Consider the following 16,861-nt stretch of genomic DNA (forward strand, 5'->3'; position numbering starts at 1 on the left):
GTAGAATTTACCTGATATTACTACATTGAAATGATCCCTTAACTATAGTGTATTAAAAAATAGCCAGGAGCTAAAGCAAATTAGAAATGAATAGAAAGGATGTTAACGAAATGAGTATTATTTTATAGGTGAAAACTAAGTCTGAGGAAGGTAAAGTAGCCAAAAGTTGTACAGCATTATCAGTAGTAGCATTATCAGTATTCAGACATATCTGACTCCAAAGTTACTTGATTATTACATTATCTAGAATGTCGTTAAGCCCAAGTTACAATATAGTATAGCCATTAACATATCAAAATTGTTACTTAAATAAAGTTGCCTTTATGTTAATTTCTTTACCTTACATAAATCATACTTTCACAGTACTTTTTATTTCTCTTACTATTTTTAATAGTTTTTTTCTAAAGATTTTGTTTGTTTATTCATGAGAGACACAGAGACAGAGGCAGAGACACAGGCAGAGGGAGAAGCAGGCTCCCTGCAAGGAGCCTGATTTAGGACTCCATCCCAGACCGGAGGATCGCGCCCTGAGCCCAAGGCAGACACTCAACTGCTGAGCCACTCAGGCATCCCATATTTTTAACAGCTTTATTGAGATATAACTTATATACATACAATTCACTCATTTAAAGTGTATAATATTTTTATCATACTCATAGAGTTGTGTAACTATTAGGAGGCATTTTCCACTCTCTCCTGTCCACCACCCACCCTTCAACCCTAAGCAACCACCAGTGTTCTTACAGTGTTTATAGATTTGCCTGTTCTGGACATCTCATATATATAGAATGATACAGCGTGCAGTCCTCTGTCACAGGTTCCTTGAACTCAGCAGAATGTTTTTAAGGTTCATCCATGTAGTAGCATATGTAAGTACTCCTATTTCTTTATATGGCTGAATAATATTCTATTATATAGATATGCCACATTTAATTTATTCATCAGTTGGACATTTGAGGTTTTTTTTGCTTTTGGGTTATTATAAATAATGCTTCTATAAACATTTGTGAACAAGTTTTTGAGTAGACATTATATTTTCATTTCTCTGGGGTATAAACCTAGAATTATAATTTTTGCCTCATATGGCAACTCAGCATTGACCTTTCTGAGGAACTGCCAACCTGTTTCCAAAGTGACTGTGCCATATGACATCACCACTAGCAATGTATGAGGGTTCCAGTTTCTCCACATCCTTGCCAACATGTGGTATTATCTTTTTACCTTTCTCATTTAATTCTCACAGGATTATAATTATAAAATTATAAATGAGGATTATTTTTACTGTTATTTATAGATTAAAAACCTCAAATCAATAAACATTAAATGAGAAATGTAGGATGTGTGCAGAGGGGAAGTGACGTGGATAGTTCAAAACAACATATCTTCCAAAAGTAATTTAAATGTTTTTGAATCTGACACAGCTATGTTGGATGTTAGAGATTTTTCCCACTCCTACATTTTAAAGATGATGAAGCTAGAGCCCAGAAAACGGAAGTAAATTGCACACTGGCTTAAAATTCCTCCATAGGGAAGACAGTCCTTGCATAACCTGCTGCATTCAGCCCTAGGGGATGTATAACCTCACCCGTATCATATGACTCTGTTTTCTTCACTCATTCATCCATACTGGCCTTTTTTTTTTTAATTAATTAATTAATTTATTTATGATAGTCACAGAGAGAGAGAGAGAGAGAGGCAGAGACACAGGCAGAGGGAGAAGCAGGCTCCATGCAGGGAGCCCGACATGGGATTTGATCCCGGGTCTCCAGGATCGCGCCCTGGGCCAAAGGCAGGCACCAAACCACTGCGCCACCCAGGGATCCCCGATACTGGCCTTTTATTAAAATAAACCTATCTTAATTTTTATGGGGGATTAGAGGGTCAACAAAGTGGAAACCTTCCATTGGGAAGCTTCTGATAGAATTTGTTCCACATATTGCTAATGATGAAATTGATATGCAGGGACACCTGGGTGGCTCAGTTGGTTAAGTATCTGCCTTCAGCTCAGATCACAATCCCGGGGTCCGGGAATCAAGCCTCATGTCGGGCTCCCTGCTCAGCGAGGAGTCTACTTCTCTCTCTCCTTCTGCTGCTCCCCCTGGTGTGCTCTCTGTCTTTCTCGCGTGCAAACACTCTCTCTTAAATAAATGAATAAAATCTAAAAAAAAAAAAAAAAAGAGAGAGAGAGAGAAAGAAATCGATACGCAGGCGGAAAATCAATGCAGGTTACTTGGTGATATTTCTTGGGTCAGATTGCTTGGGTATAAATTCTGGCTCTCCCACTGACTAACTGCTTGACCCTTTCTGTATTTCTGTCTCATTTTTTTTTTTAAAGATTTATTTATTTATTTTTAGAGAAGGAGAAGAGAGAGTACATGTGGAGAGAGGGGCAAAGGGACAGTAAGGTAGCCCAAAGCAGGGCTCGATCTCAGGACTCTGAAATCACAACCTCAGCCAAAATCAAGAATCATATGCTCAACCAGCTAGACCACCCAGGGGCCTCTTTGTCTCCTGTCTCCTTACTTTTAAAATGTGGACGATTGTAATTTCTACCTCATAGAATCCTTTGAGAATAAAATGAGCTAATCTCTGTAGCCTTAGTGCTTAGATCACCGAAAACATTGTAGTCTGAGATTTGTAAAAAATAAATGAATCATCCTTTTTTAAAAAGTAGCTTCATTAATGGAAGGTGTAGTAAATAAATAGTTAATTTCTAAAGTCTTCATAATTTTGAATTATATGGAACCTAATACAATTTTTTAAAAGAAAAAAACTCCCCATCATTTACAAATGATGAACTAATTTCCTTTATAATATAACTTTGGGCAGAAACCACCCTGGAAATTTCAACTTGAATTAACCTCATGGTAAAAGCCCCAGCAATGGGGAAATTTATCTAAAGCACTTATGCCTATTATGAATATAATGTATTAGTAGTGTTTTTTCCTTAGTATCTCAGTTTGATTATCAAGATAAAAACCCACTGGATTATTTTAAGGGGACTACTGTATGTATCTGTGTACCACTGAAGAAGAAAGAGCACTCAGTGAGGAATCAGGAGACAGGACTGGGATCCTGGCGCTTCTCTGTCACAGCTCATGACCACAGGCACTAAGCTCATCAGAGCACTAAGCTTCCATTTCCTCATCTGGAAATGGGGACTGCAGGGAATCAACAATTCTCCTATGTCAGAGCGTAGTCATGAGGACCACATGATTATCTGGATACAATAGCACTAGCACAGTGCCTGGCCTATAGTCAGGGCTCAGTAAATGACAGCTATACAGCAGTGTAATAGGGTTCTGTGCAACCACACATGAGATTTGGAGGCAGATTGGATGGTGAGTTTAGGTGAAGAAATTGGACATGTCTGTGTTCACATGGTATGATTCATGTCTACTCTGCTATTGCTGCTGCTGCTTTCCTGTAACCAATTTTAGAGCCTATCTTGGCAGCTGGAAGTATTTGGGATTAATTTCACACTCACTTTATGAGTTGAGCATTTTCCTGCAAGCAGCTCCCTGGGCCTCTGCCTCATTACTTTGGCATCAACTGATATGGCAGTTGGACATAGATGTCCTTTGGGGTCTCCATTTTATTTGGAAACCTTCAATTTAAAAAAGAAAAACAAAGGCCATCAACACATTTGTGCTTGAAATTGTTAGCATTTATTGTTTCCTAACCCCTTCCCTTTCTGTAGTTCTGTTGAACACCAGGGAACACACATCTTGCATAGCCAGTGATGAGCACTGAAAAATCACTCTCCTTCAGATTTAAGCCCTAGCAGCTGGTTGGCCTCATTTTGCAGTTCCAGGTGAGCAGCAAGATCCTGTAGGCCTTGGTGGGACGGATCTAAATCTTGATGGGTCTAGGTTTTCCAGCCCTTTTTACTATATTAATTCTGCTAAATTCATTTGGCTCTCATGGAGAACAAAGTAAACTTGGCTGTTATGTGTAAAACTAAATTGAGAACATGGAGATCTGTTTAGTATTTCATGCTGGCCAGTAGGTCACGAAGATTTTCCTTGGGGGTAATTTACATAAGGAATTGTTTATCCTATTTCTTTCCAATTTCTGTGACCGTTTGGGGATAGCAGACTTTCCACAATGGCACAGAAATATAACCAGTGAGACCAAAACTTAGAGAAACGATGCTTCTCCCAGATTGATGTATTTTGGGCCTTGCTCAGGAAAGATCCTGTGGCTTGGGCTGCTGTCTCACTAAGAAGTCATTCTTCCACCACAGCTGTGTTTAGCAAGTTGGGTGGGTCCATGAACTGACATGCTGTTACACTTAGTACGAATTTTCCCTTGATAGTGAGGAACGTGCACAACAGCCTCACTTTAAGTCCCAGTAAATGCCCAAATGTTTACTATGATCGATAGCTGCTTTGAGTGCAGCCTCCCATCAGGGAACACCCACATTCACAGTACTCCACAGTCACCTAGTACCTATAGTGTTATGTGCATGCTCTTCACCTTGACATTCTGGTTCCTTTACAACAGTTGCCCAGATTACCTTTTTTTTTTTTTTTTTTTTTTGGTCTGATCAAATGCTATTCCCAAACTGGAATATTTGTTCCTTCCTGAACACGCAGCTTCTACTTTTCTGCTTCATTGCATTTGTTCAAGTTGTGTCTTGCACTTTTAAAGCACTCTTACCCAATATCCATTCTTGAGGACGAATTTTAGGTACCTCTACTCAGTAGCACTCTGGTAAATATTTAGCAACTGGTTCTCTGGGAAGGAGAGGTGTTGGGAGGAGGCCTGGCTTTGTAACATTTCTTGATGTTTATGTTGTAAATATTTCTACCATGGCTGATGTCAAGCTATGGATGTGAGGTCACTGAATGCAAAGTTGGGGAAGAAATGGGCAGTTGTCCACCATTGCAGAGTTTTCCCAACATACAGATACAATAAGCATAAATAACTCCAAGGGCCTTAGACAATAGTAAACTAATTAAGAAGTAATGAGTTTTGAGTATTTACTTTGTTTTGGTGTAATTAATTTTATGTGGCTTAATTTTTAGTAATGGCCAAGTTAATGAACATTATCTCCTCTTCTCATGTGCATTTTCTATTATCCCTTTATTGACTTCACTTATAAAACACAAGTTCAAAAATAAAATTATTAAGAAATTCAAGACAGAGGCTCACCTGGGTGGCTCAGTCAGTTAAGTGTCTGACTCTTGATTTCAGCTCAGGTCATGATTTCTGGGTTGTGAGATCATGCCCACGTTGGACTCTACACTGGACATGGTGCCTGTTTAAGATTCTCTGTCTTGCCCTTCTCTTCTTCTGCCCCTCCCCCTGCTCGCACTCTCTCTTAAAAAAAAAAAAGAATTTCATGACAGAGACAGCAGGGCATTAAACGAAGCATGGGAGCCCTTCTAAGCACAGGCACAGTTTGCATCCCTGTGTACAGTACTGGACTAATTCCTTACATCTGCTGAGCCTCAGAGGCCTCATCTGTAAAATAGAGAACATGCCAACTGGGTGGAGGTGTAGGGACTGAAGGCACAGCATACCTCTATGACACAGCAGGATGTTTGGCATGTAGTCTATGCTCAATAACAGGGATTATTATTAACCCCATACTTATAATATTAATAGCATTCTCCTTTATTGTTCGTAGGGTTGACATTTGCCTCTGATGTATTTTCCTTTCTCTATTATAAACTCTCTGAAGGTAGAGATTAGATCTGTCGCCATTGAATTCCCTAGAGTGCTTCCTATGAATTCTTGCATATATTTGGCGCTTGGGAGATGTTTATGACCTTGATCTTTGTGTAATTTGGACTTATCTACAGTAAGCATCTGTGTCATAATATGATGGTCCCCACAATAAGGCTTAATTGGTAACACTCACAGGAAGAGAAGAATATAAATGTAGACTTTAACAGGAGTCAGTTGTAATCGTTGGTGAGGGTGGGGGGAAGAAGCAGATGACTCCAGGTGTTTTGGTTTAAGGAAAGTGGCCTCTGTCTCTGAGAGGGGACTTCTTGAAATAATAGGAAAGGGATGAGTTCCAAGCTTCATTTGAGTAAAGAGGCCCCAGGGATATTAACTCTGGCCCATAGTAATCTTTCCTTTTGCTAACTTCTTTTACACTTATTTTCTGTTCTGCACAATTAGGACATTATTACAGTAATGTTTCTTTCAACTAATTGGTTGTATATGTATGTTTCCTGTCCAACAAATTTTAAGATCCTTATGGGCTATAAGATATCATACACTTTTTTGAACACCTATGGAAAAAAAGTAGCACAATATTAGGTACATAGTAAGCAATACACTTTACTGTAATGCTGACCTTGGCCCAGGGCTCCCTGGAGATCTGAATGTGAATTGTGATTGCCTTTTATATCTCCTGCAAGCCCTCAACCAAATGGCAAAGAATCATGGTCTGCCTGGCATTGTCAGGCAAGGACTTTCAATTACTTTGTCTTTTCCTAACTATATCTCTTTTCCTGCATCTCCCAGACACTCTGAGGACTGTCCCCTTATAGCCTCTATTGCTACATGGAATTTGGGAGACCACACAGCTATAAACTCTTACTTGTTTGAATGATGATTTTTAACAAGCCCTTTGGGCCAGTGTCAATAAACCATGAAATATCACCAAATGGTTCATCTGCACTAGAATTCTGAAAGTCATCTGAGCTCTAGTTCCTCAAGCTGGCAGGGACTGATAGAAAGGAGCTCACATTGCCTGGCTTTTACTATTCCTGTTCTGGGGGCTGTCAGACGCCTTGAGCCTCTGGGCCAGTCAGTTCATTACTTTTAATGAGCACAAAATTCACCAAGACATTAAAATAAAACACCAATGGGCAGTCTTGGATGTTCCATCCAATTGTTGCTTTAGTTCTTTTTTCCACAGGATTATTCAAGAGGATTAAAAAAAAAAAAAAAAAAAAAAAAAAAGCCAATTCTACTCCTGCCAATTTTACCCTAAGTAGATTTGGCATTGTAAAGCTAACACACCCTGAACATTTTTTTTTTCCTTTCAGGTCCCTGTGGGCAAAGGCCTGACATTTGTGTTAAAAATGACATTACTCAATTGGTCAAATGTTTAAACATTATCTGCCTATTGGTTTTAATAAATGCTGGATCTCCCAGCACCATGTAACATATAAAGAATAATAATCAGAGGCAGATTGTTATTTTCTGAAAAGGATGTAATGAAGTCATTATTTTAAATTACATGGCAAATGCAGTTATTTTGATATTTTTAATCGATCAATCTCTGATTGATAAAGACTGTAATAAAGACTGTAATAAAGTAATAAAGACTGTAATAACTGTATTAGAGGTTACTTATATTATCATATGTTGTAGAAGGTCAATTGATGGTAAAGCAGACACCGAACAATGTCCCCATTAAGCTGATTTCATGGATATTTTCATCTCTTGGCCATATGGATTTGGAATTACTTTAGGGATTTTTTTTAAAGCAGGAAGTGGACAGATGAATGATAACTATTTTATTACTCAACATAGCTTGTGTTTGTGGAAGACAAAGTTCATCAAGTTGTTTTAAAGAAAAACAAGAGTGTGCCAAATGTAATTTGTTGAGGGCTCAAGAATTGTGAAATTATCCCTAACTGAAGTTTGTCATTTCTGCAGGTAATCGCTCTAGCAGATGCAGTAGAGGAAAACCAAGACAATCTGTTCCAGTCATTCACCAAGCTGAGAAGTGCCACCCATCTGGTGATTCTGCTGATTGGGCTGTGGCAGAAGCTTAGTCCTGACCAGGTTGCTATTCTAGAAGCAGCATTTCTGCCACTGCAGCAGGACACTCAAGAATTGGTAAGGACCCACAAGTCTACAGTGGTAACAGCCATCATTATTGGAAAGATTGTGGTTTTAGGAAGATCTCACATGGCTATCATGTTTTCTAAGGTATCAGATGGAGGGTTTTTTTTTTTTTTTTTTTTTTAACCCAGATCCTGCTTTTCTTTTCTTTAAACTATAATAAAAATGTCAAATAAAGGCCTTTTTTTTTTCTAGAGCTATTTTAAAAATAGGTATATAGTCCATTTTTATATGGTATTCAGTCTTTTTTTTTTATGTGCTCTTCAATCACTTAGAAGCCAGGGAAACAGTCATTTGACTGCCTGAGTGATGGCAGTAAACCTTCAGATTAGCTAATCCTTTCCTTTTCCACCAGAGAAAACAGTTCAGCCATTTTAATTTGCTCAATGTTCTTAAATTTAAGTGTCATTTCAAGTGTTAGGGAGAGCTGAGATAGCCTTGCTAAGTGACAGGAATATTTTATTTCTTTATATATATTGTATAAACTCTTTTACTCTGGGCACTTCAGAACCATAGGGGAAAATGAAGGTTCATATTTGGAGTTTTTGGTGAAAGATTGTATGAATAAAAAAATCTTAGATCCCTGAATTGTAGTGTTTTATATGACTACCAGGTGTCATTTTAGGGGAGCTTTTTGCATGCTTTTATATACAAAGAAATAATATACTTCTTGGAAATTAGAGACCCCTGAACTTATTTTTTGTTTTAGAGGAAACCATTTCAAGAAAAAAGTTATTTAAAATCCATTTTTAAACATAGCTGTTAGAACAGGACTAAAAATAATAGTACTAAACTGACATTTTTGAGTGCTTACTAGGTAGGCACCAGGTGATATTTTACATGTTCTACGAGGATTATCTCATTTAATCTTAAATATGGCCCAATAAGGTAATTAAGGTACTGTTTTCATCCCCATTTTACATATGAGAAAATTTAAGCTCTGAGAGTTTAGTACCTTTTTGAAACTAGTGTGTGGTAGAGCCAGGATTTGGGCTGAGGTATGGCTACTTTCAAAGCATATGGTTTTAACCAATACGCTGTATTTTAGCAAACAGAGTCGTGAACAAAATTTTGAAAATCACATGTTTTGTCAGTTGAGTGTAATTTTCTACAAGTGAGTCAAAGGAATGTCAGATAAAAAAATAAAGCTATATTTTATATTCTAAACAAAATATTTATAAGTAAATTGGAAAAAAAATCAGAGTACACATTTTCTTAAATTCAGAAAATAAAATCATTACTTAAATTGGCCTTAAAGAAATAAAATTTGTCCTTGAGAAACTAGAAATGTGGACGTTGTAATAATAGAAAACAATACAATTAGGATTGTATTAGTAAGCATGATAACTATGAACTCAGAGTTAGTAGTCAGAAAGATGTGGGTGGCCTCAGTTCCTGGTTCCACCACTTGATGATAAAATCCTTCTGATCAGGTTTTCTAGCTGTTCCAAATCTCTGCTTCTGTAGCTCTAAGCTGGAAACAATAATAGGACCTACCCAATAAGTTGAATAAGAATTAAATGAGATAATGGAATAGAGTGAAATTATATCTTACTCATTTTTATATTCTCAGCATCTGGCACAATGCCTGACCATAGCACAGTCCATATTTGTTGGGTGAATGACTGGAGAAAAGGGTGAAAGCTAACAAGAGTTGACTTGGCAGGACAGATGTAGTAGATATAATCTGGAGCATGAGAAAGCAGGGCAGGGCCAGCAGTATAATTTACAGGGCCTGGTGCAAAATGAAAAGGCAGATCTCTTGTTCAAAAAATTAGAAAAAAGTGCTAAGGTGTTGTTAAAACAGGTACCAGAACAACGCTTTTTACTTTCTGCAATCTCTCTCTCTTCATGGTGTTTTTATTTTCTATTTTATGTTGTTCTAAATAAAGAAAAATTAATTTAAGTTGCTAGCATGAATTTTACAATTAATTTTATAGTATGCAATGCCAGTTTTAATACAAATAGAAGAGGATTGAATCCATATGCAGAATCACCAAAATTATGTAATTTGTATTTTGTAGCTCATGCATACATATATATTTTGTTCTTACAGAACTGTGAATCACTGCACAAATTTAACTGTTTTTATTTACTTCCTGGTATGCACACATCTACCAACACTTTCCATCTTCAGTTTACCAATGAGTAAGGAAGGAAGGAAAGGAAAAGGAGCTCTGTGTTACTCTATTTCCCTTCCTTTCCTTCTGTTACTATTTTCAGTGTGAGTAGTTGGATAATATAGGGAAGTAACAAGAGTATAATGGACTGCCTTAGTCATTCTTGTTTCTTTAAATCTATTACTGCCTTTCTTCATTCAAATAAGTTTTGGTGCAAATGGTAAACTTTGAAGGGCTGTCAGTGCTCCCAATTAATCAGCCTAGACATAAAACGCCTTCTTTGTACTAGCTTTGTGTCTCCTTCACTCCCATTCATTCAGGGGCCATAGAATTCTAAGTTTATGGGACAGAAAGGGAGAAGGCCACACATATTGGGCATATCTTCCCTTCTCACACACACTTCACTATCCCATTGGACTTCCCTTACAAAACACAAGTTCAAAGATAACATTATTAAGAATTTCAAGATGGCGACAGCAAAGCAAATCAAGTGTGGGGCCCCTCTGAACATGGGGCCCTGTGCGACCGCATAGCTCACATGCTCCTGAAGTGTGGTTAAACCCAAAGGAAGAATTTCCTTGAAATAAAAGTTCTCAAATGTAGGAATTCAGTCCCCAGAGAGACTGTGGTATTTCCGACTCTAGAGATCTTTCAGAACAGCCTCATTCTACTGGGAGTATGTAGTATGTTCATCCCTATAGGCAGGTGAATGAACCAACCAGGCATCTTCTCAAAGCTCCTTTCTGGTCTGCCATTGTGTTCTCTCCCGTCATATCCCAAAACATGTAGGGGATAATTCTTTCAACTTCCTTCTGAATTTGGTGAGATTAGAAGGTGTGTATACTCATTATGTCTCTCAAAGTCATTAATGAGACAGGACATTTGATAAAAACATAACCTGGAGAAGAATGAATCAAAAAAGACATTTTAATACTGCTTGTTATACTCTTCATCTTTAATTACGTTGTGGTATTCACTTTGGACCTATACTATTGAGACAGCTTATATATCTTGAGAAAAAGGAATCCTTTTTCATTTTTTAAGACGTACGCATGCAGTATGTGGTTTTGACATGCTAGTTCACAATCCCCCACATTATGCCTTTAGACCTCACAAATAAATGTTATATGATGGGTATCCCACTGAGATGTGAAAATGAAATATGCAAACCTGAAATAACTTGGAGGGAGGGTGAGGCAGGGAAGAAAGGAGTCTCTGACCAGAATGTTGAAAATATATCCCATATTGAAGTTATTATGATACCACAAAAATCTGAATGTAATTTAGACGGTTTGGTTGAAAGTGGATGGCAGAGTACATGTGTATGAGGGGGAGAACTTCAGACATGTGGACAACATTTTCAGAAGAGACTCTCAGTTCAAGGTCAGATGTCCCCACAAGGATTGAGAGGTAGAAGAAAGTACTCAGAAGGTGTTTTTTTTTACAGTTCAAATAGCACTGCATAATGGTTTGTTGTATTGTTATTTAGATGGCATGTGTCACAAAGGCAGGCAAAATGCCCTAGTTCACTCTGGAATGTTTTCTTACTGGCATCAGGTTCATAAAGCAAAAATATTTAGAATCTATTATTACTAATGAAAAGTAACATTCTTTACACTATATTATCAGAATTTTTAAAAATACCATCTCATTTGGAACAGAATTCATATTGTTTTCTTTGATCTGTTTCTTCAGTGATGCTTTTCTGTTTTTTCCACTTCTCATAACTATTTTGGGGCAAATAAATGCTGGTATTGCTATTACGCATGACTTCCAAGGTGCTGAAAATTATGTGCACCAATTCTGTTTTTGTAGGGATACTTCCCTTAACTTTAAGAAAGACATTAAGTGTTCTCTTTGACATCTCCGAAAAGAGCTCTTACACTCAGTTCCATCAGTGGATTTGATAGTAAATATGGTATTGTCCCCGCCATTTTCCTGTGATTGATAGAGAAATTTTGCCCCAAATTGTGTTTTCTCTCAGAGTATTGGATGGGGCAATTCTACAATGCTACAATGAATTGTTTCCTTACTTTTCAGGTTAGGGGCTGAGGAAATTCCAGAGTATTCACAATGCAGAATTTAAACATGTATCTACTGATCCTTTACTTATTTGAAGTTATGTGGAAAATACTATCTTTACTTAGGTCATTGAGGGCTGGGTTACTGGTTTGAGTCAGAGAGTATTTAATTCTGATAGTACATATATCTCCCTCTCATGATGTTGTATAAAAGCCAAAAGCTGAAAAATCCTACATACCTCAGGATTGACTTGAAATCTACATACCCACTCATTTATGCATTCATTGAATATTTATTAAGCACCTACTATGTTTTGGGCAGTGTTCTAGGCTCTCAGCATATTTCAATAAACAAAACGGATCCTATCCTTTGTGGATTTATTTCAACATTGTAAGCAAACAGATTCCAGTCACATTTGGCCATAAACATTTTGGCTGTCTGATATGATAGTCGCTTGTGATATTGGCTATTTAAATTGAAATTTACATAAAGTGAAATAGAATTAAAATTTCAGTTCCTCGATTTCACTAGCTATGTTTCAACTGCTTAATAGCCACATGTGGCTACCATTAGTGGCTACCACACTGGAAAGTGCAAATGTAAAACATTTCCTTCAGGGGATCCCTGGGTGGCTCAGCGGTTTAGCGCCTGCCTTTGGCCCAGGGCGTGATCCTGGAGTCCGGGGATCGAGTCTCACATTGGGCTCCCTGCATGGAGCCTGCGTCTGCCTCTACCTGTGTCTCTGCTTCTCTCTCTCTCTCTGTATCTCTCATGAATAAATAAATAAAATCTTAAAAAAAAAATTTCCTTCACCACAGTAAGTTCTATTGCACAGTACTCCATCATTATGAGAGAAAGGGTTTTGTCAATTGGGTTAACAACTTCAGCACATTTTAACAAATTATTGAAAGAGGGGTAGGACACTGACATTAAGTTATACCATGATATTTGCTTTAGCAGCCCTTATTTCTGGTATTTTGGCATCAGCAGCCTGTCACATGTGCAGTAACTAGGCTTTCTCTGGGGAGATGAACGCATCTACATAAAAGGGAGGCAATAAGTTGGTGCAAATGCTGCTACACCCCCTTCGTGTGACCTTGATAGATATTATAGTCATCCCAAATTCTTTCCTGTTGAGCCTCCACATGACCTCAAAATCCTCTTGAATACAGTATTCTAGGTAGTCAGTATCACTTGCAGTTGGTACGTGGATGAATCCTCTTTGCCCTTCCTGATCTCTGTACAGATCTGCTTCTCATTTTCTTAGAAAACAGCTTAAATGGCTAAGATTCTTTCACACAAAGTCCAGAAGATGGCAACGAGGAACAATGTTGTTATTTCCAAATAGGCTTTCTCTGACTTCTGCTCTAAATGTTTGTCTATGTTCCACCTGACTCCAGAGGAATCTCTAAGGAAAAGAGCAACACTGGTTACACTGGTTTGGAGACCTGGATGCACACAGTCCTAGAATGAGAACAAATACTGGCATACTGTATAGCATTTTACCTTACTTTTTCTTTTCTTTCAAAGTGCATTTAATATCTTTAGTAGATACTATCTACTGTTTGAAAAAGAAAAGCTTTATTGTATTCTTAAGAGCTTAGCAGTTACCTTCCCCAGTATTGAACTTTCAAATCCCCTGAGAAAGTTAAGGTGGAAACTTACATCAATGGGGGAAGGAGATTTGGACCTTCAGCGTTACTTTTTGATTGATTATTCCTTTTACAAACTGATATGGAAGGAGAAACTTATTTTTAACATGTTCAACATGGTTCATGTGAGAAAACAGATGTTTATAATAGGAAATCCTATTGTGTGGAAAGACTTATCAAGGCTTACTTACAAGGCTTCAAGGCTTCTACGTCACAGGTCAGATTTGATGTAAGGGCCATTGTGCCTTCTGTCTGGATTGAATGATGGCTAATCATTGCAGTTATTAATGACCTCTTCTTAAAAGGCAAACAAAAGGAGGAAGTCTGGTGTCAGTATCAAGTCTGCCTTTATGATTGTTAGAGTATCATCACAATTTTATAAACTGTCTATGGGAACATAGTGGAGAAAGTAAATATTTTGGTAATCCTCTTGATCGTAGCCAACAAGATAAACACGAAAGATAGTTTCATGTTCATAATGGCCACATAATCTGTGTTGTCTCTAGTTTTATGCAACTGGTGTCATGTAGTGGTATGGTTTTCTACTTCACCAGCATTGAGTATAATATATCTCAGAGCCTTTGAGTTGCTTGCTGTTTTAAAAATTGGAATACATCAGAATAGCAGCCAAGTAGAATATAATACACAAGTGATGATGTGTAATTTTTTTAAACTTCCCTTAAGTATATCAAATAGGAAACAGTACCTTAATAGACACATTTAATATTATTTATGCATTTAAGAATGGAGATACTAGGGCAGCCCAGGTGGCTCAGCGATTTAGCGCCGCCTTCAGCCCAGGGCGTGACCCTGGAGACCCGGGATCGAGTCCCACGTCGGACTCCCTGCATGGAGCCTGCTTCTCCCTCTGCCTGTGTCTCTGCCTCTTTCTGTGTCTCTCATGAATAAATAAATAAAATATTAAAAAAAGAATAGAGATACTAAATAAATGAACAAAGAATTGATTAATTAAAGCTTTGCTCTCACTGTATGCCACCCCAAAACCTTTGTGAAGTAAGATGTGGTTTAAATATAAAGAGCTAAATAAATAAAATTCACATAACCATGGTGATGAGAATAATGATCATCATCATCATCATCCTCATGATGCCTACTTACTTGATTCCTGGCTAGAAGTGTATTTTTTTTTAAGATTTTTATCTATCTATCTATCTATCTATCTGAGAGCACAGACAAGAGGAACAGCAGAGGGAGAGGGAGAAGCAAGCTCCCTGCTGAGCAGGGAACCTGGACACAGGGCCAGTCCCAGGACCCTGAGATCATGACCTGAGCCGAAGGCAGACGTTTAACTAACTGAGCCACCCAGTTGCCCCAGAAGTGTATTTATACTAATTTAATTTCCTTAAAATACCTTTACCCAACTTAGTTTGAGTCTGCTAATTACAAAGTGATGATTTTGACATATCTGGGACATTGCATTCTTTTAGAAATGTACATGTGGAAATTGGGGTCTCTTTCCTCTGAAATTAGTACTCCCTCTGTGCTGTAACCACACACAGAGCTGTAGGCTAGTTGGTCACTCTGGCCTGTTGTTGTTCATTTGGAAATGTTCCTCAAAAACCCCTTTGGCTTGCGTCCTTGTTATTCTACCTGACTTTCTGTGGTGACATTTGAAGTAGCCATCCTGCTCACGTCTCTGCATTGGTATGTCCTATACATCACTGCTAGACTCAGCTCATTGCTCTCTTGTCACGCATCTGCTTACATACTTTCTGTGGCTCCTTTTGCCCCTGGTTCAGTTTGGACTCCAGTGCCAGGCATTCAGGATTTTCAGTCCCTTGGCACCACCATATCTTCTTTCTAAAACTTAGTTTCTGTGACTCCCCAGTTTTTCCACTTTGTTCTGGGAAATCTGGCTTTCCATGAGTACGCAGCTTCTTTCCATCATGCCAGGGCTAACAGTGCTTTTTTTTTTTTTTTCACCTAACATAGTGTCCTCTGTTTACCCCTTTATCCATACTCTTTAAGAGGCAGGTCAATTCTCTTTCCCTCCTTATTTACTCTAGCTTCCATCTTCTTGTGAATTTCACTTGGGGATATGACATATTTAGTTCTCATTATATATTCTGAGTTGTCAATGTGCTTGTCTTGTATTCCTTTTTTTTAAGATTTATTTATTTATTTTAAGAGAGAGAGCATGTGTGAGCAGGGGGAGGGGCAAACAGGGAGAGAGGGGATCTCAAGCATACTCAACACTGAGCATGGAGCCCGACGTGGGGCTCAATCTCATGACCATTAGATCATGACCTAAGCCAAAACCAAGAATCGGTGGCTTAACCAACCATGCCATGCAGGTGCCCCACTTGTCTTGTAGTCTAATAAATGGAATGACAGATTCTTCTACGTCCCAACAGAATTAAAGCTTAAGTTAAGCATATAGTTGGATATAAGTATCTAGGGATTACTTGATACCCTGTTTATTTCCATAGTGTTCCACACAATTGCAGATTCTCCTCAAATAACTGTATAGTTTTATTTAAAAAGGAAGTGTTCTCCTTCCATTTTGCACCACCTCCTTTTTTGGCAAGCAACCTCAAATATTTTTGGGTTCCTAAGAGCGAAACCTGATCTCTCTTGCATGAATGGTATAAGATATAGATAGATTGATAGCCAGACCACCACACATGTATATATTTATACATATATTCATTCTCATGTCCTGTAATTCAAACCATTAAACACAAAAACTTTTGTTATATCCAGGGATGAATATGCAAGTATATTTCACCTATATTGCTTTAGTCAAATTTGGTAATAAATAGTGTTAACAGACATGTGGTAAGATGGACATACCTACCTATTTCTGCTATAGGCTTTCCAGAGGGTCCTCTGGGAAATAATGGGTCATAAAGTAAATCTAATACTTGGTACCACTAGTGTAAGTTAATGCACTGAAAGTAGTAAACTAAAATCCATTTGGTACCATATTTATTTTTATAATTATGAAATATTGAAAGCAACCTAAATGCTAACAGTTGGAAATACAAACTGTGATATATCAGTTGAATATAATATTATGTCAGACTGGGGTTCAAATCTTTTTTTTTTTTTTTTGAGCAAATATTTAACTAGCTCTGTGTCCTTAAGCAAATTATGGAACTATCAAAGATTAGTTTCCTTATCTGTATAGTGGTGAACTAGATCAGACCCCAAGGACTGGCTCTGCTTTGAAGAGAGGTGAGAATGGCTGTTCAGATTTTATTTCAGCTTGCTTTCACTTTATATTCCACT

At 37.8% G+C, this 16,861-nt stretch overlaps 1 protein-coding gene across 14 annotated transcripts in view; it reads left to right on the top strand.

The window, feature by feature from the left end:
* Nucleotides 1-16,861, top strand: part of BBS9 (Bardet-Biedl syndrome 9) — a 432,261-nt gene that overhangs the window by 336,851 nt on the left and 78,549 nt on the right. For all 14 annotated transcript variants that reach the window (XR_005369689.1, XM_038557299.1, XM_038557303.1 and 11 more), the window contains one exon: nucleotides 7,627-7,809. Coding sequence is in view for 13 of the 14 variants with exons in the window: in XM_038557299.1 (XP_038413227.1) it covers nucleotides 7,627-7,809 (183 nt within the window). In the remaining variant the exon portion in view is untranslated. The remainder of the gene's footprint in view (nucleotides 1-7,626; nucleotides 7,810-16,861) is intronic.

Source organism: Canis lupus, chromosome 14, assembly GCF_011100685.1.
Source record: "Canis lupus familiaris isolate Mischka breed German Shepherd chromosome 14, alternate assembly UU_Cfam_GSD_1.0, whole genome shotgun sequence".
Lineage (NCBI taxonomy): Eukaryota > Metazoa > Chordata > Mammalia > Carnivora > Canidae > Canis > Canis lupus.